The sequence below is a fragment of the Eretmochelys imbricata genome, chromosome 12, assembly GCF_965152235.1.
Source record: "Eretmochelys imbricata isolate rEreImb1 chromosome 12, rEreImb1.hap1, whole genome shotgun sequence".
In the NCBI taxonomy this organism is placed as follows: domain Eukaryota; kingdom Metazoa; phylum Chordata; order Testudines; family Cheloniidae; genus Eretmochelys; species Eretmochelys imbricata.
In genome coordinates, this window is record NC_135583.1 from 10,444,364 (window position 1) to 10,471,328 (window position 26,965).

Consider the following 26,965-nt stretch of genomic DNA (forward strand, 5'->3'; position numbering starts at 1 on the left):
ATACACTCAGTGCTGCACCTCGTAGGAGGGTCATACCGTCTCTCACAGGCTATCATTGTATTAACTTGTTTTTTTAGATGGAGACATGCAGTGTCGTGCAAACATCCTGATAACAGAGCTATTTGATACAGAGCTGATAGGAGAAGGGGCTTTGCCATCCTATGAACACGCCCACAAATATCTTGTACAGGTAAGAGAATGGTTGTAGATAGTGTGCTGAATTCATCCCTGGTGTAATTCCTTTGTCTTCTGTGGCATTGCATGAGGATTGAACTTGACCTTGTATGTTATATTACTGAACCAATTGGCTGTATTAATTTCTAACTAGGTAAATAATTTGTCACAAACCTTTGTCATTTATTTTGAGTCCTTATTTTTCTCTCCTGAACTCATTGCAATTGTAAGTTTTATATTGATGATTATAGCTTAGTGGTTATTTGCCTTCAAAAGTTAAGGTAGATCTGATACCTTCAGTATGAGAATAAAGAAATGAATGTAGCTTGAAGCTTGGCACCAGTGTCTGTTGTTGTAGATACAGAATGGCATTAGTATTTACTTTACAAAAATTAGCTAATTAAACATCACAGCACCTGATTCCACACACAGATGGAATACAAGCTGTCAGGAACAGTATCCCTGATGATACCACAGCACAACTGGTTTCTGAGCTCTGTGACTTTATCCTCATGCACAATTATTTCAAATTTGGTGACCATATATACCTCCAGACCAGTGGCATCGCTGTGGGCACCCGTATGGCCCCACAATATGCCAGCATTTTTATGGCTGACCTGAAACAACACTTCTTCAGCTCTCGTCCATTCACACCCCTTCTCTGCCTACGCTACATTGATGACATCTTCCTCATCTGGACCCATGGGAAGGAAACCCCGGAAGAATTCCACCATGATTTCAACAGCGTCCACCCCACCATCAACCTCAGCCTGGACCAATCCACACGGGAGGTCCACTTCCTAGACACCACGGTGCAAATAAGTGACGGTCACGTTAACACCTTGCAGGGTCCCGTTAACACCACCCTATACCAAAAACCCATCGACTACTATGCCTACCTTCATGCCTCCATACCGTCACAGGACCTAACCAGATCACCACACCATCACCGGTTCATTCACCTGCACGTCCACCAATGTAATATACACCATCATGTGCTAGCAATGCCCCCGCTATGTACATCGGCCAAACTGGACAGTCCCTACGTAAAAGGATAAATGGACACAAATCAGATATTAGGAATGGCAATAAACAAAAACCTATAGGAGAACACTTCAATCTCCCTGGACACAATAGCAGATGTAAAGGTAGCCATCCTGCAGCAAAAAAACTTCAGGACCAGACTTCAGAGAGAAACTGCTGAGCTTCAGTTCATTTGCAAATTTGACACCATCAGCTCAGGATTAAACAAAGACTGTGAATGGCCGGCCAACTACAAAAGCAGTTTCTCCTCCCTTGGTGTTCACACCTCAGTGCTAGAAGAGGGCCTCATCCTCCCTGATTGAACTAACCTTGTTATCCCCAGCCTGATTCTTGCTTGCATATTTATACCTGCCTCTGGAAATTTCCACTACATGCATCTGACGAAGTGGGTATTCACCCACTAAAGCTTATGCTCCAGTATGTCTGTTAGCCTATAAGGTGCCACAGGACTATTTCAAAATAAGTTATTTTATTTTCCTTGCGTGTTAGTAACTCAGCTTTGTTGAATGCATTTACTCTTTGTTTTTAAATGCTTAGGAAGGAGGTGAGGCAGTGCCTCACAGGGCAAGAGTATATGCCCAGTTAGTGGAATCCAAAAGAATGTGGTCCTGGAACAAGCTATTTCCTGTTCACATCCAAGCAGAAGATGATGAGAAAATTATTGTCTTCCCTTCAGAAATAGAGAACTGTCCTGGTGTTCCTTCTGTCTATGATATCCAACTAAACCAGGTGCCTCAGAGCGACTTCACTGTCCTCAGCGATGTTGTAACTATGTTCAGGTGAGGGGCAGACTTAGTAGTAAAAATAAATAAAATCTTTGTTACGCCTTCCAAAAAACCCCATATTATTCAGCTGAAGTAGCTGATGGCAAGCAAAGTTTGGGATGAGCTGACATTGAACATTTTGAATAATACTTAGGTGACATTTTTATTTTCTTTCTGTTGCTGAAATTTAGTGTATGGTTTGATTTCAGGGTAGCAATTTTTACAGCTTTTAAATTGTCTCAGTCCCATTTGTATAAACTTAAACCCTCCTCTCCCCATGTTTATTCTTCTACTTGCTGCATTTTCCAAAACCCACACTCTTAAGGTTGCATAACTATCTGAATGAATATGTCATTTAAAATATATTTGAGTGCAACTGATGCTTCTCTGTGCAGTGTGGATTTCAGTAAGCAAGTAAACAGCTCCTCAACCTATTACACAGCAAAATTGGAGCCCATAAAATCTGGCATGGCACAAGTGATCCTCTCCTGGTGGGATGTTGACATGGACCCCTCTGGGACAATAAAATGTACTATGGCACCATCCTGGATACAACCCATCTCTAATGATGTTCAGGTAAGGTGTTGGTAAATTTCCACCATCCATTTATTATTTTAAATAAAGGCATGTAATGTTCTTTATTTCAATGACATGGGTGTGGTGACTTGCTTGAGCAGGTGGCTCTTGAAGTCTAGTAACTTGACTAGCACTCTGTTCATTGCAAAATTCTAAATATGCATATTAAATGTATGTTAACCAAAAAACCCACCTATTTTAAGACCACCTTCACTTTTGTAATATAAGTATTAGAAATTCATCTCTCCTTTCAGTTATAATTCTTAATACTTGATTCTTGCTTCCATGAAATAAGGCTTTCTGAAATGAATTATTTTCTTAGTTTTAGTATTGTAACCAGGATGGGGATTATTCACCCGTGTTTTGTGTTGGTAGCATAATCTTTGTACTAAATCTTTAAGGGATAATGTTAGCTAAGGTTATAGTAGTGAGTTATATACCCAAATGCCAGTATTGGGTTGAAGTTATATTTGTATTAATCACTATCAGAGTACAGACTTGCATTTCGAGGAATATATTTACTATTACGACAATAGACAAACTGACAAAAATGAAGGGAAAAAGGCTAATGAAAACTGCTACCTGCATTCCCTCTGCATTGAATGAAAGTTAAAAAGCAGACACGATAATGGCCATCTTAGAAGCCTTGCAATGTTCCATAGGGATTTTGAAACCCAAACGTTGTCTGAAACAGTCTTTTCGGAAAATTTCCAAAATGACAAAATGTGGTGCAGTTGGTTTCATTATCTGGACAATGCAGACAGTCAGAAAGCATGTGGAAGTGCTGATAGGCTAGTGTACTGGTTTTTAAACTGCGGGTTGTGACCTAGGCACTGGGTAGAGGCGGCTCTGGTCAGCACCGCCGATTGGGCTGTTAAAAGTCCTGTCGGTGGTGCTGCCCAGCTAAGGCAGGCTAGTTCCTACCTGTTCTGACACCACACTGCACCCCGGAAGCAGCCAGCATCAGGTCTGGCTCCTAGGCAGGGGCCCACGGGGCTCCGCGTGCTGCCCTTGCCCTGAGCACCGACTCCACACTCCCAGCCAATGGGAGCTCAGGGGGTGGGCAGTGCCTGCGAGTGAGAGCCGCACTGAGCCTCTGCAGTGCCAGGACAGGCAGGAAGCCTGCCTCAGCACTCCTGCTGTGCCGCTGACCAGGAGCCGCCGGAGGTAAGCCCATGCCCCAATTCCCTGCCCCAGCCCTGAGCCCCTCCCCCCAAACCAAGAGCCCCTTCCTGCAGCCCAAACCCCTCATCCCTAGCCCTACCCCAGAGCCTGCGTCCTTAGCCCAGAGCCCTGACCCCCTTTTGCACCCCAAACCCCTCATCCTTGGCCACAGCCTAGAGCCTGACCCCCTCCCGCATCTCAACCCCCTGCCCCAGCCCAGAGCTCCCTCCCACACCCTGAACCGCTTATTCCTGGCCTCATCTCTGCACCCCAGCTGTGAGCCACTCTCACACCCCAGAATCCTCATCACCAGCTCCGTTGGGTCACGGGCATCAACTTCAATCAATCAGTTCTTCAGCTGGGTCACCAGAAAAAATGTTTGAAAACCACTAGGCTAGCATGTGTTGCCATGGGGGGTGGGAGGAGGTTAGCCCTCTCTTGCACTTTATAAGTGCTATTTTTATGGGTTTGGGGTCCATTTGGCATAAGACATCATCTGTGTAAGCATTTGCAGTTACAACATCCACCTCTTTCTCAGTGCTATTGAAATAGAACAATGTTTGTCACGCTCATTCATTTAGTGACTGGTATTGCAAAGTCCTGCCTATGCTTACTAGAACTGGGATAACTTCTTCTGTTTGGCCCAAACTGAAGTATTTGTTGAATGAAGATCACTTTTAATTACTTACAAATACCTGGGTTTTTGTTGTTCAAACCTTTCCAGTGGAGAGATCATTGGATGCAGTGTGTATATTTTCTTCCAAATGAGGAACCAGTTCTTCAGGGTGAGAATGTGTACCTGACTGCATACCGTGATGAATATTCCGTGTGGTATAAGCTCCAGAAGGCCAGGTAACTATAGATGAGAGGGAGAGGAGCTGGTGCTCAAACTAATGACGTGAAGTTATGGGTCTGTGCTGCTACTTGTACAGCTTGGGTATTTTTGGGAGTGATGAAGGCAAGAAACTAAAGTCATTACTTACTTCACCAGGTTTCATAGTGGAGGGTTGAATTTGTAGGTTCCTCATTACCATTATAGATTTCCTATTTATGTATAGCAATATCACTTAAGTTATGGTGTAGGGTAAACATCTAGCAAATAACAGAAAGCCACTCAGTGGGACTGGAGTAGACAAATATGCTCAGTAGCTAGAGCACAGTTTGAGCTTCTAAGGGACCTTGCCTTGTCTCTGGTACTTAGCATGTCTGTCTTCAGTTTTCTGTGACAGAGGAACAAGAGTGTCCTTGGACACTTTTCAATTCCTAACAGGACCCTGTAGCTCAAACAGTAATGAATTCGGAGAAGTCCTATGGCCTCTGTCATATAGGAGGTCCCACTAGATGATCACAGTTGTTCCTTCTGGCCTTATAATTTATAATTCTTATGATAAGGTTAGAAAGTCCAAGTAAATCATGACGGGAGCATGAAAACAGCTAATGTGTAAGTCCCACACAATTTGGCAAGACCACCAACTTCATGGTGAAGACAGAGGAACTCACTCAGTATTTAAGTCATAATGACAAAAGGGGACAGGACTTTTAAAAGCAGGTGCCTAAAGTTAGACGACTTTGTCCATAATTAGGCACCTAAACGAGCAGCCTGATTTTTTTCACACTGTCGGAGCACTTGGTCTCTCTGATAGAAGTCAGCAGGATGCTCATGCTTTTAAAAATGAAGGCCAGTTACAAGCTTGATCGTATTGGATGCAAAAATACAGAGATTAAAAAAATCCTCAGGAAAGCATGACTAGTAAACTGCAATCTATAATCTGTATTCCAAGTATGTATTGGTTAGAACACACACATTCGCTGATTGGAAACAGCGGATAACTGATACACGAGTCAATGTTTTTCATAAGAAACAAGGTGGGTGAGGTAATATCTTTTATTGGACCAGCTTCTGTTGGTGAGAGAGAGATAAGCTTTTGAACTTGCACAGAGCTGTAAGCTTGAAAGCTTGTCTCACTCACCAATAAAAGATATTATCTCACCCACCATGTGTCTCTAATATCCTGGGACTGACACAGCTACAACCACCTTGCATACAAGGTTTTTCATATTGTATTTTAGAAATGAAGAGGACAAAAAAGATGCCTATGTTGGGAGTCCTCTTTGTAGCTGTCAGGCTCATCTGCTTTGGAACAGGCCACGCTTTGGAGAGCTGAATGATCAGAACCGAACAAATCAGTACATCCAGGCTCTGATGACGGTGAGTGAGGTTTTTCCACCACTCATGGTGGCATCATCTCTTTCTCTCTTCAGCTCTCTCTACCAGGGTGTCCATGTGCATCTTTCCACTCCAATAGTGGGTGGTTCACCTCCCTCTCCAAAGGGAGTATGTGCTAGGTTTGTTCACAATGCATACTGCATTTTGTCTGAGCTAGAAACACAGCTGTAAATCAGACTGTCATGAAATATCTAGTATCAAATTATTTTGAACTGCAGATGTCCACAGACCTTATAAATGTGAACCCATTCTAGTTCTGTAATTTATTTATGAAAGAGTCCCTGCTATTGAGAATGCTCCCTAAGAGAGGCAGACAGGCTCTTAGTAACTGCAAGAGGAAATTAAAACATGAGTTTTGTACAGGTGTGATGAGTAGTATGTTCTCTGCAACCTACTCTGGAGGTGATATAAACACTTCTGGTACGCCTCTGTTAAAATCTTCTATTCTGAATTTCTGCTTGGAGAAAACTCTTGTAGATGATATTTTTTTGGCTTGGTTTGGTTTTTAGCTCCGCAAATCCTTATCTTAGAGAAATGTCTTAGCCAAAATTTAAGTTTCGACAAACAAGCTAGTGTAGAAATTCTTTATCTGAAAACTTTTTAATCTGGAATAAGAATAATGATGACAACTTGTCTTATTTTCTGCAGGTGCTGGAAAAAGACAGTATTTGCCTCTGCATCAGTGACGGCAGCCTGCTTCCTCTGCTGGCTCAGTATCTTGGAGCAGAGAAGGTACAATGCTTCACTGCTTCCAGTTGATTTTTCTGGTCTTTGTTTTTTAGACAGATGTTTTCAGTCCTCTGGAACATTTCAGTGTTGATTTTTAGTAATATTCAGGTCCAATCCACTAGATCAGCAATGGAGGTGAACTTCAGCTGTATGTAACAGCCAAACTCTAGATTATACAGCAGGAGCAGCTGCCATTTTTTTGTTACTTATAACCAAACTGTAGCCAAAGGCTCCAGCTGTGTCCTGCGCTTCCTCATTGGTTCCTTTCTGAATTACCCCTCTTGCTGTTAATGTTCATTTCACTGTGAGAAGAGTAGGTAACTTTCTCCTTTTGTTGCTTACCCTTCCTTTGCTATTCTGGGGTGGTTAGGTTTATTCTCTAGCGAGAAATGGAGTGAGTATAGCAGTGAGGTACACCCAGTACTCAAAGTATTTAATGTTACCTACATGTTGCACACCCAGTTGGGCTGTTGTGATGCCACTAGTTTCATTTTCTGACAGGGTCATTCAAATTAAAACATACTTCACTCTGAGACTGAGTAGCTGGAAACTTACGTAATTCCTGGGCACATTTCATCACCCCAGGTATGAGTTTCTTATGCTATTTGCTAGATGATCCATCGGTGGGATCCACCTATGTGTGGATTGAGGCCCAAACCTTTTCTCTCACTCCTTCTTTTTTTTTTTTAAGGGTTTTTTTAATTAAACTTTTTAATACCTTCACTAATCTGTAAGTATGAGAGTGAATTAGTGGAGGAAAATAAATAATGCAGCTCTGTGGAGTTGATAATTAGGCAGTGTTTAAGAAATATACATCTACAGTGTAAGTGTAAAAAGGCTGTGCATAATAAAACTGCAGTCCCTAATCAGTCACAGCAATATAGTCCCCACTACATCCCCCTACTTGACAGAACCTGAGATTTTGACGTGTTAAGTTCTAGTCTAGAGACAAGCCTAAGCATAACCATGTGGTAGCCTATTCCAGTGACTCTTCAAAACACTAACTAGCTCATGATTCCAAAACACCCAGATTGCCCAGCACTTTTCCTTGCAACTGTTGAAATTAATTTAGTTAAATTGTTTGTAATCAGCATCAAGGATGATGACCCAAAAATGAACAGTGATTAATTTCAGTCTCTAAGATAGTTTCTGAAAATTGTGCTCTAAAATGTAATCCCCTGATTGGGGAAGGGAATGTTCCCTCTTCAATAGTACTTTGATGTCCCTAGTTAATACACATTGAACACTTGAGTTTGCTGTAGGTGCTCAGACATTCTCACAGCTGCATGCTGTTGCTAATTGATGCCTAAACTAACAATCATAAAAGATGCAGTGAGAGAGAAAGTATTCAACATTGTTTTGCCATTTAGGCACAGATCTCAGGCAAAACAAGTCCTTTAATAGGCGAATACAAGTATTTTGCTTTTGTCTGGCAGAAGAATAATGGCTGCACTACTCGGTGAGTTAAGTGGCTGGCAACAATTCTCCACGACTTCTCAAAGCCCAGATTACACACATGATCTGGTGTTATTCAGCTATGCACATAGCTTCATTTCTGACTCATCCTGGGCTGACAACAAGCTGGTGTGTGGCTGCTGCACCTGTCTTCCATTTGTGAGAAACTCATCTTGGTGCTCTGGAGGATTATAGCGAGGGTCTTCTGTGGGGTAGAAGTGTACAGTTGGGTGTCTTCTTCAGTCATGACTAATAATGGAAGCAGTGGCATAACTATGGAGGATTCAGGTGGCAATTTCGTCCAAATTTGATATGCAGAGTGAAGTAAAGCTGTCCTCTGGGCATGGCAGGTGGGTGGGTATACGCTTCATTTCCTTTGAAATACTTAAACAAATGTAAAGATCTCTCAAGTGCACCAGACTTGGAGAGCGCTTAGAGCTTAATAACAAGCTCTAAAGAAGAAAAAATGAGAACAAATGAGATGTCAAATATAGAAGAATTTTGACTAAGTCTAGACTGGGGACCCATAAGTCAAAAGGTGTGTATGCTGTAAAGCGTTTCAGTGGTATTTCCAACTAGTACAGTAGGGTCATAGGAAGCCACACTCAAGGAGTGAGACCCAGTAGTGGTGGAGCACTGGCATTATGGCCAGTTGTAAGTGCCCTATCCCTGTTTCAGGTGGTCATTAAGTACTGGAGTGGGACCAGGAAATGACATAATGACACATCTGTTATCCCACAGGGAGTGTGATCTGTCCTTCCCAACGCCAACTGTACCAGAGTCTTGGTAGTCTCTACTTCAATAAACTGCAAATTCTGAAATCTGTGTAGTGTGGATATTTGGATTTGCAATTAACTAGAGTTTGGATTAATGAGGTTCTGTTGCAATTTAATTTTAAGAAAATAAGATGTATTTTCCTGTGGGGAAAGACTAGAACAAATATCAATGTTCTACAGTCAAATTGTGTTCATTTTACAGCTGTGCAAGCAAAGTTTAACTTGTAGTTTTGTAGAGACAAAGAAAAGTGAAACATATATTGCTGTCATGAGCTAAAAATGAGCATGTTTAGTTCACTTGGATATTTATGAGCATGCCACCAAGCCATAACGCTGAATATGTATGAAGTCATTTTTAACGCATTTTGAGTGATTAAGCCAGTATGATTGATTGTACGGTATTCTCTCTAGGTGTTTACAGTAGAGAACTCTGCAGTATCCCATTGTCTCATGGAGAAAGTGAGTAGTTAATCCTTTTACTTAAACAAATAAGTTGATTCCCTGTTGGTTTCACAGTCTCATGAAGTCCAGCACACAAGGCATGCCAGATGAAAAACGATGGTCATGGTTGCATTGGCAATCCAGAGATGAAATCCTCTTTAACATATTTGGTCATCCAATTTGACAAGACTTCCTTGGAAAAATTGCATAATATACCAAAGTGGCATCAGTCATTCAATTCTGTTGAATTTGCCTTCAGATTTTCTAGTAGTCAGTGTTCAGAATGTCTCCTTACTGTGGAAACCGTGACGATTTGAGAATAAAATTGTCAGGTGTTACAAAACTGACATACTGAGCCGAAGCTGTGTCTAACTGACCATCTTTTTCCTCCATCTCCCTCACTCCAAAAACAATCTGTCCTCCAAAACCAAATGTGGTTGGCAGCAGTATTATTGATACTTTGGAGCTAGACCATCTGTAGCTGTAATGGGGTCACAGTGTGCAATTAATGTCCTTGACTCTGCAAAAGGGTGAGTGCCACCTTAGAGGTGATTGATTCTAATGGGAGTGGAGTGTGTTCAGTATCTCGCAGAATCAGGGGCACTACTACATTAGGAGATGAGGCAGTATGGTCCAGCGAGTGGGGAGATGGGTTTCTGTTCCCAGCTCTGATGCTGGCTTGTTATGTGACCATGACAAATCACTTTCTCTGTTTCGTTTTTCTGTAAAATGTGGCTATTAGCATCTACTTTTGAAAAGGGCTTTGATATAGAAGGACTATTAATCCATGCATTCTGTACTCATCCATGATCCAATGCACAGTCAACCTGTGGGACTCCCTGTCAGATGATGTTGTGAAGGCCAAGACTGTAATAGGGTTCAAAAAAGCACTAGATCAATTCATGGAGGATAGCTCCATCAATGGCTATTAGCCAGGATGGGCAGGGATGGTGTCCCTAGCCTCTGTTTGCCAGAAACTGGGAATGGGCGACAGGGGATGGATTATTTGGTGATGACCTGTTCTGTTCATTTGCTCTGAAGTACCTGGCATTGGCCACTGTCAGAGGACAGGATACTGGGCTAGATGGACCTTTGGTCTGATCCAGTATGGCCGTTCTTATGGCTAAGAGAATTCAGGAGATGTCAGTAAGTCTAAAAATTTATATAGTTAATTTATTGACCTCTGATGCTTAGGTTCCTTTAGTAATAAAGCAGATTATTCTAGTATAGTAGCATCTCCTATGTATTGCAGTGTGTTTGTGATACGTATGGAAACAGCTATCAGTATTCACATTATCTCTTCAAGGTTGTAAGGCACTATAAGGAAAATAAATTTGGGATAATGTCATCTCTGTACTGCGGTTTATGCTTGTGACTCCAGTTAACACTGGGACCATTGGAATTGCCATATTCGATCTGACCCTTAGTCCAATATCCTGCCTCTGACATTGGCCAGCACCAGATGCTTCAACACATGGTGCAGTAGGTAGTTGGAGGATAATCTGCCACCACATGAAGGTCTCGTCCTAATCGCTAATGGAGATTGATTTAATCCCTGAAGCATGAAGTGTTGATATGGTCCTCAACCCTAGCTAGTATCTCCTTGCTGACTCAGAACTTTGTCCTGAGAAATGTCCGTCTCTGACTTCGTGAAGAACATAGGGAACCATTCACATTTGCGAAGTTTCCAGACTGCAGTGTCTGCATTAAAGAAAGATAGTTGCCACAACTACTCCTATAGTTTTTCTATGGTGGTGTCCAGGTGTGGGCTTCTCATTTACCCTTTGTGGATTGGACAAGAAGCAATTGGGCTTAAATGGCAGCAAAGGAAGTTCAGGCTGGACATTAAGAAAAACTTCCTAACGGTCAGGGTGGTGAAGCACTGGAATAAATTGCCTAGGGAGGTTGTGGAATCTCCATCACTGGAGATTTTTAAGAGCAGGTTGGACAAACACCTGTCAGGGATGGTCTAGATAATACTGTGCAAGGGACTGGACTAGATGACCTCTCAAGGTCCCTTCCAGTCCTATGATTCCAACCTTAAAAATGAGAAACTAATGGTGATGCCAAGTTGTAGTGTTCTGGTAACAAAATACAATTCTGATCATTAAACAAAAGTGTTTATATGTATAGATACATATAAAAGTTACAATGGGGTAGACATATAGTGATTCTTCTGTTAACAGCAGGAAGTCTCCAACATAAACATATGCCACACAAACAGAACACTTACTGAAGCCTGGTGCAGTGTTGTCTGCTGACTCCTGTCTTAGTGAAATATCAGGCATAGGCCCTGACAAAGGCCAGATAACTGATGTAATATATCAATGGTCTGATCTAGTGTGGCATAGTTTTTACTTAAATTCTAATCACTCATACCCAGAAACAAGGTGTCTGTAGATGTATCATTACTTAACTAAAATAAAACCATATATATTTCAAAAGTATTTTCCTTTGTGAATATCAAATGAAGGTTGTTAATATTCTGGTATTTTGTTTACTGAATGCTCACATGGTGAGAAGAACCACTAATTGGTTTGGGTTTATGAATTTACCTTCCAGATGGTGGTTTCCATCTTCAGAACATTGTTTAAAATAGTAGCTTATTCAAAAGTCAAAATATGAAACACTCAAAGCTGTACTAAAAGAAAAAGTATAAATGACTTACTTTTCTCTTTAAGATATTTAAAGCCAACCATGTAGCAGATAAAATTAAAATAATAGAGAAACGTCCTGAATTACTGACCGCTTCTGATTTGGAAGATAAAAAGGTAGGTAACGCTTGCCCTGTTCTGGCTCTAAAAACACTAATAATAAACAGACTGAAAAGTACCTTTCCTTTCTATTGGGATTGAATAGCTGTTAAATCAATTCTGTTAAAACCAAAGCTGTCTGTCCATTCTCTTCATGTCCGTGGTGTAACAGTGAGTAGGTAGTCCAGATTCTGTCCAATTGGAAAATAAATCTGGCCTGGTCTTCACTCATATCCCTTCAGAATGTATCTCCAAAGATCATTTTCCTAACCTGTTGATTTCACTGTGCCATGCCCCCTTTACATCACTCTACTGGTTCCCCCTTGTCCGTTGCATCAAACTTATGCTACTTGTCTTCATTTTCAAGACCCTTTATGGCCTATCCTCACTTTGCCTATCCTCTGTTATTCACTGTTGAGAAGTTGACTCCTGCCTCTGATTGGCCCATGATGCCAGCCTCCATCACTCACTTGTTACATTTCTAAACGAGCACCTTTATATTTTCTCCCACGCTGCCTCTCATGCTTGCAAAGAGATTCCTGTAAACACCTGCAATGCTCCCTCATCCCCCTTCAAAACCCTCCTTATAATATTTTCCTTTGCCATGATGACCACAAAAAACTTGACACTGGTTAAGTGACTGGTGTGCTGAGACCACTGCCTCTCATGCTGACCAGTATTGTCTCATTGTTTCCTTGTGGTCCTCTGCCTGTCAATATCCATCATCCTGTTGGATAAAACAATATCATGTTTTATATATAAGTTCTAAACTCTTTGTGCCAGGAACCAGCTCTTTGTTCTGTTTGTGTACAGGATCTAGCACAATGGGATCCTGATCCATGAGTAGGGCTCCTAGGAGTTATGGTAACACTAACTGTTGGTTAGTGTGCTGACTTATTTTTAACCACAAGAGTTCTACAACCAACCCCTAGCAAGGCCGTAGTTCTACTGGCATAAAGGTACCTTATACTTGCATGAGAATAAGTTATACTGTTGTTAGCACATCTGTACCAGTGTAACTGCATTTACGCTAGGGGATTAGTTAAAGCCAAAGTGGCACAACTTTTATATGTGGACAAGCGCTACATGGAACAGTTTTTTGTTAAATATCCTGAACCCAGGGTCAAAGACTGTCTAGAAGTGTTGCTTGCTCACATCCTTAAGTTCAAATACTGCAGATTATCAAAATTCAGTTACAAAACTCTTCACATCTAATCATAATTAAATTTGCCTCACACTTAGAATGATAGGAAAATACCTTTTGTTTACCAGTGGATTCTAAAAAATCAGATACACTTGTCTATTCTGCAGTACAGAATATGCAGCAGAAAAAGGGAGGCCCACTTTTGGATGGCTTTACGTACTAAACATTGCAATATGACAAGTTAGGAGTTCTGTAAATTGCTTGCTTATGAGTTTGGGTTTTTTTAAATGCCTTTGCCTTTCCTTTTTGTCAAGGTCTCAGTCCTCATAGGAGAACCGTTTTTCACTACAAGCCTGTTACCATGGCACAACCTATACTTCCTGTATGCTAGGACAGCTGTGGCAGCCCACCTCACAAACAGTGTCACTGTCCTGCCACAGTCTGCTTCCCTTTACATGATGGTCGTGGAGTTCAAGGTGAGATGGTTGGAATTATGCAGCTTATAGTTACATAGTCAAAATTGAACCAAGTTGGCTCTCTTCTACAGTATTTTACATTTCAGGTTTATCATATCTGAGCACCTTGTTTTTTCAGCATCACGGTCTTGCTCTTAACAATAGAGCAAACTGAGAGCAATTTGACATCTCAAATTGAAGGTAGTGTGTTGTCATTTCAGTCATTCCTTATCTTGAACTGAACATATTTTTTATTGGAAGAACAAATTAAGTTTTTAGCCGTCAGCTAAATGTTTTACACATTCATTAGGAGCTGTGCTTCAGAGTGTTAAAAGCACTTCAGGATGGAAGATTGCATTTTTTTTAAGACAGTTCAACACCTGAAACTGCTAGTTTTTTCATTCCCTCTGCACAGCAGAAACCAAGATCTTCAGTCACTTTGAAACTGAAGGGGTTTGTGTTTTTTAACAATTAAATGGTTTGAATATTTTTAAATTGATCTGTAGCGTGAAGAGAAATTATTGGAAATAAATCAAAATTGTTTTGCCAATAAGTGCTGTGTTCTGAAAAATTGTAAGTTAAACTATAAATGACGACACTTTTCAATTATAAGACTGGACAGGCTTCAGGAACTTATAGTAATTTTTAATGTTAAGTTAGCAACATTCTAGTGGAGGGGTGAATCTCAACCTTTTCATATCATGGACCACATCTTAATAATTATCTTATGTACTAGCTCCTCTCTCATTTCTATTTTAGGAATCATAGGTGTTGCTTGTAATCACAACAGGTTTTTTTAAAAAAAAAAAAAAAAAAACTCAGAGAAAAGTGACTTCTTTTTCAAGTTGATCAAATGAGGAGATGCATGATCATTATGTGGATTTGCTTTACAGTAGACCAGGGGAAGGATGGTCCAGGTTTTTGCACTTACCTAGGACTTGGGAGACCTGGGATTAGTCACTGTTTTACAGCATGTGTGTATTTACCTCTCTGTACATCTCTAGCCAAACTTACCTATCGCTCTTAGTGAGGGTAGAAAAGCTATTCAGACAAGACATCTGTAGTTTATTAAAAATGTATGTCTTTTGTACGTATAAATAATCTGTATTGATCCTTAATCAGTGTTGCCTTTGTCTCCATCATATAAAAAGTTTCTTATCCTGAGGAACGACAAGCTGTTCAGAGCTGTTTAGTGTGTCATGTCAAATATAGTGTGTTTATAAAATATAACATTACAAACCATTAATGCGTTGCACTCACTCAGAACAGAACAACAGAGAAATGAGTTTTCTTCCATTAAGAATAAAGGTGCACAGTACAATATTGCAGATTTTAGGATTATATCTTCCCTTCGTTACACACAAGCACGCACAACTCCCTTTGCTGGCAGGTACAGTTAAATACATATCTAGAGCGGGATGGTCTCCTTAAGCTTCTTGTACACTTCTCTTCATATCCAGCCATTTGATGTTTAGCTCTTCTTCCTGAGAACAAATCCATGAAGGGTAGGTCCATGTAACCTGACTGGTATTGCTAAGCTGTCTGCTTTGGAAATATAAGTCTGTTTTTGAATAAACAAAGTGTGTCAAGCAGCAAGTTTGTTTTGGTAATCAACTAATACTGAAAATATTAGTTTTGAAACCCATGATGTCAGAATATTTACTTGGCTTAGAATTTTGTATCTGCATGGCTTTAAAATAGACATGGCCTACATTTTCCAAAATGACTAGTGATTTTGGGGTGCCTTAATTTTTGGATGCCCAGCTCAAGACTTATTGAAAAGGCCTGATTCTCACAAAGTGTTGAGCTCCTATACTCTGAAAAATTGAAGCACCAACAATCATAGCCACTTATGAAAAATTTAAGCTGCATTGAATAAATTTTATTGTACAAGAAAGCTCTGTAATTTAACAAATCTTATGGTGCTAAAGATAGTAGTGGGGTTCTTCTCCCCTCCCTCAGAGAGTGTGCTGACTTTGGCTTTTTCTTCCTATAACATGAATGAATGGAGAGCAGAAACCATTTGCCTTGTAGGGCTTTCTTTGATCAGTTTTTATATAAAATATAACTTAAGTGATGACTGCAGTTAAAGAAAAGGTTAAGCGTAAATTTCTTAATATTTGGCACTGTTGAATAACCCTAGAAGATCCAGAGCAATCTAAAGCCCAAAAGACAACTGTCATAAAGGGGGGGAAATTCACCATCATTCCAGAGAATTGCACTAAATTATTTGTTCCACTTATTGATCTAAATCCTTTCAAATGTACTAAAGGTCATTGGACAGAAGGCTGGTTAGAGATGCTTCATAATTACCCTAGCTTTTGATGCATTCAGCATCACTAATTTAGAATAGTCTTTATCTGGCTCATGGTATAACTGTGACCTTCTGTGTAAAGTAGAAATTCAGTAAACAAGACCTGATGAGAGCAGAAACATTGATGTGCTAACTCTTTATAGCAAAAAATGGGAATAAAATGAGTCTTTCTGAAACTGCTTAATTTGCTTATCCACTAAAGATTGGCACAATAGTCTTGTAAGTAGATGACCGTTGAACTGAAATACTACCTGTTCTTTGACTCATTGGCTACAGTAAGAGCTGCTGCCTTCCAACAACTGTTACTGAAGGGAAATTTTGAAAGCACTATAGCTAGTAAAATCCTTCATAGGAAATAACTCTGCCTCTGTCTGAGTGATTAGAATCCTGCCACAAGAAAGGGAGAGGCTAGTAGAATGTGTCAAAATTATATGCAGTTCACAGAGCCTTGCATATTCCCCCCCCCCACCTCATTCCCCTTTGAAGAAATAATGAGGCAAATCCTCAGTTGGTACTATGTGTTGTCTGTTTAATAATGAGTTGTAAAAGTTCTTTGTGAATTCAGGAAAGACTTTGTGCAACTTCTTGTTCTGCTAAACTATCACTCACGTTTTGTAGAGGTCTTCATGCTTTCAGATTTCTTGTAGCATCTGATAATGTGGACCTCTAAAATGACTGTTCAGCTTTGTCTTGATGATCGGGTGTGTTTGTTCTTTGTTCCCAGGGCCTTATTACTCCTCCTATCTAGGCTGCTCTGAGAATACAGAACAGTTTGCAGTGTCTCTGAAGTAATGCTATTCTTTGAAGTAATAGATCTGATGTGTAGGATAAGGGCTAATCATGCTGTGAAAGACTTACATCTGTAATGGCTTGTCTGAGTGTGCATTTTTCATCAAAGCACCATGTGCCCAATTTGTGTTCTGCTTAAAGGTTCAGAAACCTTTCAGTACACAGCATGCATGCCGTAAAACAGATTTTAGTTAGGGATATTATGAAACTTTGACATTTGTTCTTCAGATAAGTTAAATTTGAAAAAAAAAAAAAAAGAGGTACAGAAACAACTCCTGTGGAACACTGACATGTTCCCAAGACATTCTGTTAGGTGATTTTAATGACAGTTATCTCTGCGTTCACTAGGCCATTGAAGACCAATCTTAAAGGTTTTTTTTTAATCTGATTTATCACCATGTCTGTTTGAGCCTACAATTACAATTATTTTAGGATTCTTAACCTTTAAGGTAAGAACTACAGTGGACTGGAGGGAGAAGTATGGTGAGGAAGAAAGAAACTGAGCCCCAACTCAGAAGGACTTTTGAGATCAGGTTTTGGAGGCTACTGCAGGAAAATGCGACAGTAATAAGCAAAGAAGCAGATACATCATAAAGGCTGCTGTACAATAATTTCATGGCTTCAGTGCGTGGTGGTGATCAAATATCCAGGGGAATATTGATATGTTCATAATGCAGAGTACAAAGAACTATATGATGGGTAACATAAACTCACCAGACATGCAAAGATGGTGTAATGTCCACTTTGAGGAATCATAAAACAGTTCAGATTTCTAAAGAAATCTGTTGGGGGAAGAAGCTAGCAAAACTACAGGTAATTGCTTGAGAGGGTAATAATGCCTACATCCTTCATTTAGAGCCTTGCCTATAGATCTTGTATGAAAGATTCTGTAGCTGGTGGCTTTAATATATCGACCTTTCCTTCTGAAACACAAATCTATTCTGAATATTTTTATCCCACATATTTTAAATGTTTTTTCTCCCAACCCGAGTAGAAGATGTATATTTTTTTGACTGAAGAACACAAGACTCTAGAGAGTAGAATAGGATTTATGTACTACAAAGGCTCCGTAATGGTCACCTTTTGGTCTGTGAGAGTATGTCTGTACAGCTAAGAGAACCCGCAGCTGGCCAATGCCAGTTGACTCGGGCTTGCTGGGCTGTTTCATTGCTGTGTAGACTTTCTGGGGGGTGGGAGGGTCTCAGAGCAGAAGCCTGAAAGTCTACGCAGCAATGAAACAACCCCGTAGCCCGAGTCGGCTGGCACTGGGCAGCTGGGGTTTTTCTTCGCTGTGTAAGACGTAGCCCTAGGGGACCAGATTCAGAACTATACTTGTGCTTCCAGTTCTGTGGTTTCTTTGTAGTATGGTAAATTACAAACAAACGTTTAGTTTGACCCTACTGCATTTATTGTCAAAAGATCATTTTTATTCCATTGACAAATTGCATCTTGCCTTATCTAAGGCATAATATCTGAGAAATGCAAGTTTTAATGATTTAGAGCCATGCTCTAATCTGATTAATGCCACATCTCTCAAAATATCATTCCCCTATCATTAGATACAAGGTTGGGTAGAAGCTTCATCCTGTGTAAGTGTTCAGTAGGGCTTACCTCAGAAGGAACGGTTGTGGATATGCATGCAGGGTTGCACAACAACTGCCATACCAGCTGTTTTAAAGTAATGGGAATATTATCATTTTTTGTGACTATAACATCATATTCTGAGCAATTTGATTATCTGTTCTGTTATGCATATAGTACATGCATTTAGTGGTAGTGTTTTATTATTTTTATACTCTGAACAGTGATAAAAGTTCAGTGAACTATAAAAACACCCATGCCTTCAGTGACAGTAGCATTTTTTTTAGTTCTGAAACAAAACTGTTAAGGATACGGAAAAATCTCTTGAGCATTAATCTCAAATTCTTCAAACGTCCACTACATAAACAAAACACTTTTCCTACATCCAACTTATTTGAGACCAGAGCACCTTACCAGAAACCTGTTTCACTCCCCTCATATACTTGTCCAAAATATTTGACTTCAGTATACCCTCTTTCCTTGCTTCCTGATTTCCAGTAGGCAAGGCAGAGCGTGAGGGCAGGATAATTTTGTATCCATTGTAGGGTAGCATTTTTGACTTGTATTAAAAGGGTTGCTTATCATTGTAATACAGATTCCATGCTGTACAAATACAATTGATTATATTGGTTTATTTTAGATGACTGTGTCCATTCTTAAGGATTTATTTTCCCTTTGTTTTTAGGAACACTACTAGACAGTATATGCATTTCCTTAAAAACCTGATTTTAGTAATCTCTACAGTGTGTATGTATATGTACATACAGGATATGTACTAAGGGTCCTTATTACTAGGTGAAATGTATAGATGCTGCTCTGAACTTTCAGGCAAGTGTTTTGAAACTAGATCTGCCACACACTTTTGTGTGTGTGTGTGTGTCCAAATACATTCAAGCAGCTAGAATAGGTAATTTTTTAGGCAATTTTGGTGTGATTGTGACGGGAATAATGCAACAAACTTTACAGCCAGAAAAAGAAAACTCCGTAAAAAAATTTCACTTGTGGAGCCCTCCAGTTCTCAGTGGTTTCAACTTTTGAGTCTAATGTTGCCTTAGCATTAATGTAGCTCTAGTTATTAAACATGAACCAAAATACTCGTGTGACATGGGCATTTGGACCATGTAGTTCAAGAAAAGTTTGTTTCTTCCTGTTGATCATGAGTGGAAAGAGTCTAGCTGAAAAAAAAATGTTCACTTCATAAGTGCATATAGGTGGCTTGATTTCAGAGGCTGGAATACTTTGGGTTGACAAAATATGATTAATGTAGAATCTATTTATCGTCAAACTCAGTTTGGCTTGTCTTATCTGGCTATTGCAAATAAATAGGAAGCAAGAATGAAAATGAAGTCCTGTGCTACAACAATAAAACTAAAATACACATTCTCCAGAGAAATGTTCTTTCATTTAGCAAAACTGCTTGTCTATATCAGTGGTTTTCAATCTTTTTTTCATTTACGGACGCCTAAAGTTTTGAATGGAGGTTCGTACCCCTTTGGAAGTCTTAGACATAGTCTGCAGACCCCCAGGGATCTGTGGACCACAGGTTAAAAACCACTGGTCTGCATGGTTTTGTTTCTTCAATTTAATGATTGAGGTGAAGTGCTATTACAGCACTTCAAACTGTCAGTTTTCCCATAAGAATTCCAGGAAAAAATTAAATTGAAAAGTGCCAGATGACTGAACTCTTAATCCACAGTGATGCAACAGCATAGGTGGAAGAAATGCAGAGTTTCCACACTGAACCATAAGCATACCTCCCAACCTGGAGGATCCACCTCTGAAAGGATAACCTTTCACATGCCCTTTGTGTCTAGGCAGCAAAAAAGATACCCCTTGTGATTTAGGTATTTTGTTCTCTGGAAACTGAACTGAGACCAATTCTTTAACAAAAGCCAACAGACTAAGATAGTAAAAGCTTTAGGTTGTTCCTGAACTGGATCTGTATTCTGTTCTGTAACCTGAAGATTGAAGGTGATATGTCCCATTATTAATCCCCTGATTCAACTAGCCTAAAAACATTTTTAAAAAATATTTTTCCTAGCCTTTTCAACTTGCTGCAGCATATAGTTAAGAGCTTGGTTCACAACTAAAATTCTTGCCTAAAAGAAATACTTGCTTTGCCTCGTTAGGACTTGTGGCGAATTCGAAGCCCATGTGGTACCTGTGAAGGGTTTGATGTTCACATTATGGATGACATGATTAAGGTAAGAGGGATCATCTAAAGTCTTTAGGCAGAATGTGACATCTTTAACTTTACAAGGGAAAAGAGCTGTAATTTAGTGGAAGATATGAGTGAATAATGTGTTTTACATCTGTGCATGTGACACACAATTTGTTTCATCCTAAAGTGATGTCAGTGGTATTCTCAGTTAAGATTTTTTTCCCCAGGAATTAAGTTAGTCTTTTTCGATTTTTAGCCTTGTATTTCTTTTTGATCTGACAAAGCTGTTTTGCTGTCTTCAAGCATTCAGAAAACATTGTATTTGTTGATTCAAAATAGGGATTTGAAAATGTATTCTCAAAGTTCTGCGTTTTATGCTGGAAATCAAATAATCTAGAAATAGTTTCATTAACTTTTCCTCACACTTGTAATCAGTGCAGTTACTTAAACTAAGACGCTTTCCAAGAACCAGCAATGAGACGTGGCTAGTAGTGGTTAATCCTTTGACACCAACTTTACTGGCATGTCCCATTACCAGTAACGAGGTGAGCTTGGAAAGCCCAAGGACCAATCAGCTTTATTGCAAAAATTGTGTATGTCATTTTCAAGCATTTCTGAAAGACCTCTCTAACGTGACCGACTTTAGAGACACTTCATCTATTGTAAAAAGAAAGGGAGGACTTGTGGCATCTTAGAGACTTAACAGCTATAGGTCGCTCAAATAAATTTGTTAATGAGAGCATTTGTGTAGGTAGGTCCCAGTAGTTGCTTTATCTTTCTATCAAGAGCAGAATTTTCATGACACTAAATGAATGTATAAGTAACTTGGCAATACCCTTATGAAGCGTAGTGGATAGGAAGCGTAGTGGATAGGTTCTTCTAATACAGATTTTACAGTTAACAAAAAAGTAGGGGCAACCAATGTGTGAGTTATTTTCTCTCTTATCCTCTTCACAGGGGAGAATTGTGTAGCCAATGGAGTCTTGGAATGCTACATTTTAAAACTTTTATTGAAATGCTGCTAGAGAATGAGTGTGCTAGAGAAAGCAGGTCAAAGAAGTGTACCTTGCTTTTGGGACAGAAAATGATGGGAACTGGTTCCACAACCTCAGACTGGCACCCAAGAAAGCTCTGTTTCTTGTCTAAAATAAGCTTTACCCTTGTGATAGGAAGTTCTGTTGTGCTTGAGGACCAGAGTTATTGACCACAGTCCTCATGCTGGAGCTTTCGGTGGTCTTTTAAACAACCTGGGTCAGGCCATTGAGAGCCTTGAAGATAGGAACAGACATAAACTTAACTTGATATTCTATGGGAAGCAAGTCTAGAGAAGGAAGAACAGGTTTGATGTGTTTGCAATAGCCTGGGTTTCTGAAGAGAGTTATGCATGTTCTCTATACTAGCTGGAATCTTTTAAGGGCTGATGTCTTCATGCTTATCTGTGTTGTAGTTTAGCTAGGAAGTACACAAACCACATCATACATTATACCTAGCATCACTGATTAAGGAGTAAACAAACAAACAAACAGTCCTTGTGAAGAAGGACTATCAACAGAGGGAAAATCATTTTGTAGTGACCCAGTCACTTTTGTAATCACTACAAAAAGTAATTTTCCCTCTGATATTCACCCCTTCTTGTCAACTGTTGGGAATAGGCCACGTCCACCTTGATTGAATTGGCCTCGTTACACACTTGGTAAGGCAACTCCCATCTTTTCATGTGCTGTAATATATATATATATACTGCCTACTTTATTTTTCACTCCATGCATCTGATGAAGTGGGTTTTAGCCCACGAAAGCTTATGCCCAAATAAATTTGTTAGTCTCTAAGGTGCCACAAGGACGCCTCGTTGTTTTTCTTGATACAGACTAACACAGCTACCCCGCTGAAACCTGATTAAGGAGTTTCAGAGTGGTAGCCATGTTAACCTGTATCAGCAAAAAGAATGAGTACTTGTGGCACCTTAGAGATGGCCCATTTCCAACAGTTGACAAGAAGGCGTGAGTAACAGTAGGGGAAAAATTAGCATGGGGAAATAGTTTTTATTTTGTGTAATGATCCATCCGCTCCTAGTCTTTATTCAAGCCTAATTTAATGGTGTCTAGTTCGCAAATTAATTCCAATTCTGCAGTCGGTTTTGGTCTTTACCTGGCTTTTTCTCTTTCTTCAGAATTCTCTGAATTTTAGGGAGTCCAAGGAGGCAGAGCCTCACCCATTGTGGGAATACCCTTGCAAATCACTGTCTGACCCCCAAGAGGTTATGACATTTGACTTCAGACTGACTGTACCACAACATACTCTCAGCACAGATGGCTCTGTAAATCTGTTAAGGTGAGAATTATTGTCTAAGAAAAGCATAATGAGTTTTTCCTTTGCTTGCACTCAACTGCTTTATACATTACTACAGGTGACTATCCAGGACCATGTTTAAATAGCATTAAATGTAAGACCTGAAGTTGCAAAAGCCACAAAAACTCAGAACTACACTCCACTGTAACCTAATGCTGCCTACCCTCAAACCCAGCCTTACCTACGTTCAGCTGACAACTGACAGATCGCTACCCATGAAGTAAAAGGGAATTGGGACAGAGATTAGAGGTTATTTCTTGGAAAATGGACTTGTATTTAAAAATAGCACTGTTATTAAGGAGGATATGAGCAAACGGGTATAGAGTATGTTACCATGAGTTAAATATTAACAGTTTGATTGAATTAATATATAGGTTAGGTCAACCAGACCAAGATCTGGATGTTTATTTCCCCTTTCCAAATATAACCATCTGTTCTGTGGTTGATCAGTTCTTTCTGACCAGCACATAGTTTATCTTCCAAATTATGGTTTCATTTTACTCGCTGTAAGTACATAATTCTTTGCTGTAATTATCAATATTTGTAGGTAGCTAGTTCACCTTTCCTTAAATATTATATGCAACATGTATTTTGAGATAATTCCAACTGACTTTTCATAGTCACATGTCTCTAAAATTGAAGTAACATTCCTCTTCAAATAGTTCTGCAGTGTAGGCTATAATTCTGGAATACTGTGTAACCAGTGTAAAAAACTTGTAAGAAAACTTGGTTTTAACTTCCATTACTTCAGGACTTCTATTCTTCAAATTTAAATGCAAAACTGCAACGTGCTAATGTAAATGTCTAACTTGGCTTTCTCTGTGTGATACACGCTTTATGGGTACTTATGTGGTCCAGATTATACCTTCTTGTGGCAAAACTCACAGAATAGAGCTCTGGTAGAAAAGACTGTTAGGCTCCCCTGATAGGGGAGGAATTCTCATTTTATTGCAAGGATGAAATTTGTCCCCACCTTTCAGAATAGATCATAAAGTCTGCCCCCAAAACTGGCAAATACTTGGGAGTTCTGTGTGGATCATGGAGATCCATGAGAGGCCAGACTCATCTGTGTGCGTTCCCTGTGCTTCAGCACCAGCTGTGTTCCCTGGCAGCATGACTTTTGTAGCCACGCAGCCAGAGATTGCCCCTTGAGGCACCAGTGGGCTCGGTGGAAAATAGAATGCAGACTTGGTCCTGTATTTATCTCTTCCAGCCAAGCTCTGGGAGCAGGAGGTGGGTGAAGGCATCTGTAGGATTCAGAATAAAAGGGGGAAATGATGTGGTATGAAAGCAGAGGAAACCCCTTCCCACCCAACCTTCCAGGCAGGAGGAGGAGGATTCCCTGTCAATGTGTGCCTTGTTACCTACTAACCTGGAACACATTTTTAATTATCACGGACCCAAACACACACAGTCATGGCCTGCTCCAATATAGTTTTCCTGCATTTTGTCAGATTTACAGGTCAGCAATTGGTTATACAGTTGCCATTCATGACTGACCTATTTAGCTACTCAGCTCCTCCCCAAGCAACTGATTGGGCGAATACCATAACACAAATACTGTGTTCACAAAAAATAGAGACGTTGTTTTAGGTACAAGTGTTCTATAAAGTTATCAGAAAAGAATCAATTTACTTGATTCTTTCCAGGCCTGGGAAGAGCCATGGAGCAGTTCTGTGGATGGAATATCATCTGACTGCTGATATCTCAGTCAGCACAGGACTTGTGCAGATTTCAGATGAAAAGGTATTTTCTTAATTTCATTTAAGCTGTATTCTTTGAGGGGAAGGAAAAAGTTTATAGAATTACAGCAGTGAAAAATCCACCTCTCCTGGACACACAGTCTTGGTTATCTTACTTGGTGTTGTTTTTTATTAGATTTAGCTGCTCACTACACTTCATTGTAGTACTATGTTAAGCTATGTAAGTACAATACCAGTAGAATTGTCTATTTAGATGTGAAGAAGGTAGTTTGAAACAGAGAGGTCGGAATCAATTCCAAACACTCCTGTAGTTCTGGAGCTAAAATTCACAGCTCAAGACCCATCTGTAGTTTGAAATTAGGATTAATTCTTCTTGCTCTGCCTAATTCAGTAAAAGCAAAACATTTTAAGGGAAAAGAACAATAAATATTCACTAATTTCATCTCACCTTAAGTGTTCTGTGGCCAAATTATTATTTTCTTTTTCACATTGCATTGTGCAATACAAAACATTTCCTCAGCAACAATGGATAATATCACTCCTGTAAGAGTTGACAGGGATGTAATCAAAGGTGAGAGAATGGTTAATGTTGATCTGTGTGGTGTTCTCTTTTAAGAGGATCAGGGTATTACTGCTTAGTGTCTTGGAGTTGTGGACTATTTTTTTTCTTTTTGTCTACAGGGCAATTGCAAATGGAATCCTCACTGCAAGCAAGCTGTCTATTTCTTCAGTTCTGCACTTGAACCAGAAACTCTGACAGACTTCCCTAGTGCTATCACATACGCTATAAATTTTAACCCAAAGACAGGCGAGATTGCAATGAGTTTTAAACCATTATCATAAAACATTCTGCTTTTACTTGACACTTTCCTAAGTTATAATAAATATATTGAGAGATGGTGATAGTGTTTCCTTTTTACAGCAAAGATTTTATTGTGATCAAGCTGACTGCTTTGTAACCTACCTCAAGCATATCTGGTGTTGTTTTCAAAGTACACAACTGGAGAAGGGGAGAGAGAAAGTAGTACCTCCTGGGTTTTGCCAGGTAGCATAATGCCGATCGGACTATAAATCCATCTGTCATTGCCTGTTACAGCATGAGAACGGAAGTGCTTTGAGGTTATTTTGGGGATCTAAAGCAAATTTAATAAATCTTAAACATTAATTTAGCATCCTAAGGGATGAACAGATTAAATCCTGCTTTGACAGAGAAAAATGAGTTAACCTGTTAATTTATTTAATCCCTTGCTAGGACAGTAAAATTAATCTGTTTAACTTAGTTTTCTATAGCACCTGCCACTGTTGTATTCAGAATATGGGATGTTGACTTCAGACTCTACCAGTAGAAATCCCATGATGGGATATGTGGGAAAATTCATGAGGTAGTCCGTTTAATATGGAAAGGGAAACCACTTAAAGATACCCAAGAAACTTTTTGCAGGTTGTGACTCATTACAGAAAAGTTGTTGGTGATAAAGTATTTTGTGACAACATTTGGATTCAGCCAGTGTCTAAGGTATTGCAGCTCTGAAGAGGCCTTTACCCAACAGTGGACTGAAAACTGCTGCAGAAAAAAAAACTGGAAGTGAGTAATGGGAATTTAGAAGATATCTAATTAAGATAAATGGGAAATTACAAATTGGTGGTCGTACTCTCTGTAAATAGAGATGCATTACTATTTAATCAGGAGCAGAGATGATGCATGCAGGCTAAGTTACCAAATAGAAGAAGGGTATTGAATCCTCATTCATAATGATCAGGTATGTAAGGGCCCATTTCTGACCAGCTATCCACCACTGTAGATATTACAATGAAATTTTTTTAAATGGGAAGAATTCCTCAGATGTCTTTACATTGCAAGCTTTCTAACATCAAATGTACAGGAATACTTTATAGAAACATACAATCTATTAGAACAAGTAAAGGAACTAGCTTAGCTATCTAATACCTTGGCTTGATTGTGGAACAGTTTAATGTGGCGATAACTAACAGAATGCCACAAGGATTGATATTGGGCCCAATTCTTGTCCACTAGTGTAAGCTACAAGCAGGAATGTAGAATGAAACTATATTGCTAATAATAAAAAAATTGCAGGAAGCAAAGTCAATGCAGAGGAAAAAGGCAATAAGTATGTGAGACATGGACACACTGGAATCAATAAATAGTTCACATAAATAGTTGACTTATTCGTACCCTAGTTCCGGGGGCCAATACCGCTACTGTTTGCAGATGGCCCCGATATATTTAGACAAGCACTGATATGCACACAATTATGGACTTGGCAGATCTGCATGAGACCCTTCTGTTGGTATGGCAGCAGACGCCTACAAAGTAGATGGTGTGATCTGATGTATAAATTTGAGGC

At 39.6% G+C, this 26,965-nt stretch overlaps 1 protein-coding gene across 6 annotated transcripts in view; it reads left to right on the forward strand.

Annotated features, from left to right (window-relative positions):
- PRMT7 (protein arginine methyltransferase 7) overlaps positions 1-25,502 on the forward strand; it is a 49,761-nt gene extending 24,259 nt beyond the window's left edge. For 5 of the 6 annotated variants that reach the window (XM_077830740.1, XM_077830739.1, XM_077830741.1 and 2 more), the window contains 13 exons: positions 78-190; positions 1,756-1,997; positions 2,378-2,558; positions 4,447-4,574; positions 5,793-5,931; positions 6,598-6,681; positions 9,321-9,368; positions 12,032-12,121; positions 13,562-13,723; positions 20,516-20,590; positions 22,718-22,878; positions 24,546-24,642; positions 25,281-25,502. In XM_077830740.1, coding sequence (XP_077686866.1) covers positions 78-190; positions 1,756-1,997; positions 2,378-2,558; positions 4,447-4,574; positions 5,793-5,931; positions 6,598-6,681; positions 9,321-9,368; positions 12,032-12,121; positions 13,562-13,723; positions 20,516-20,590; positions 22,718-22,878; positions 24,546-24,642; positions 25,281-25,442 — 1,682 coding nt within the window. In that variant the 3' untranslated portion in view covers positions 25,443-25,502. The remainder of the gene's footprint in view (positions 1-77; positions 191-1,755; positions 1,998-2,377; positions 2,559-4,446; positions 4,575-5,792; positions 5,932-6,597; positions 6,682-9,320; positions 9,369-12,031; positions 12,122-13,561; positions 13,724-20,515; positions 20,591-22,717; positions 22,879-24,545; positions 24,643-25,280) is intronic. The other variant, XM_077830743.1, reaches the window with a different exon arrangement.
- The last annotated feature ends 1,463 nt before the right edge of the window (positions 25,503-26,965 follow it).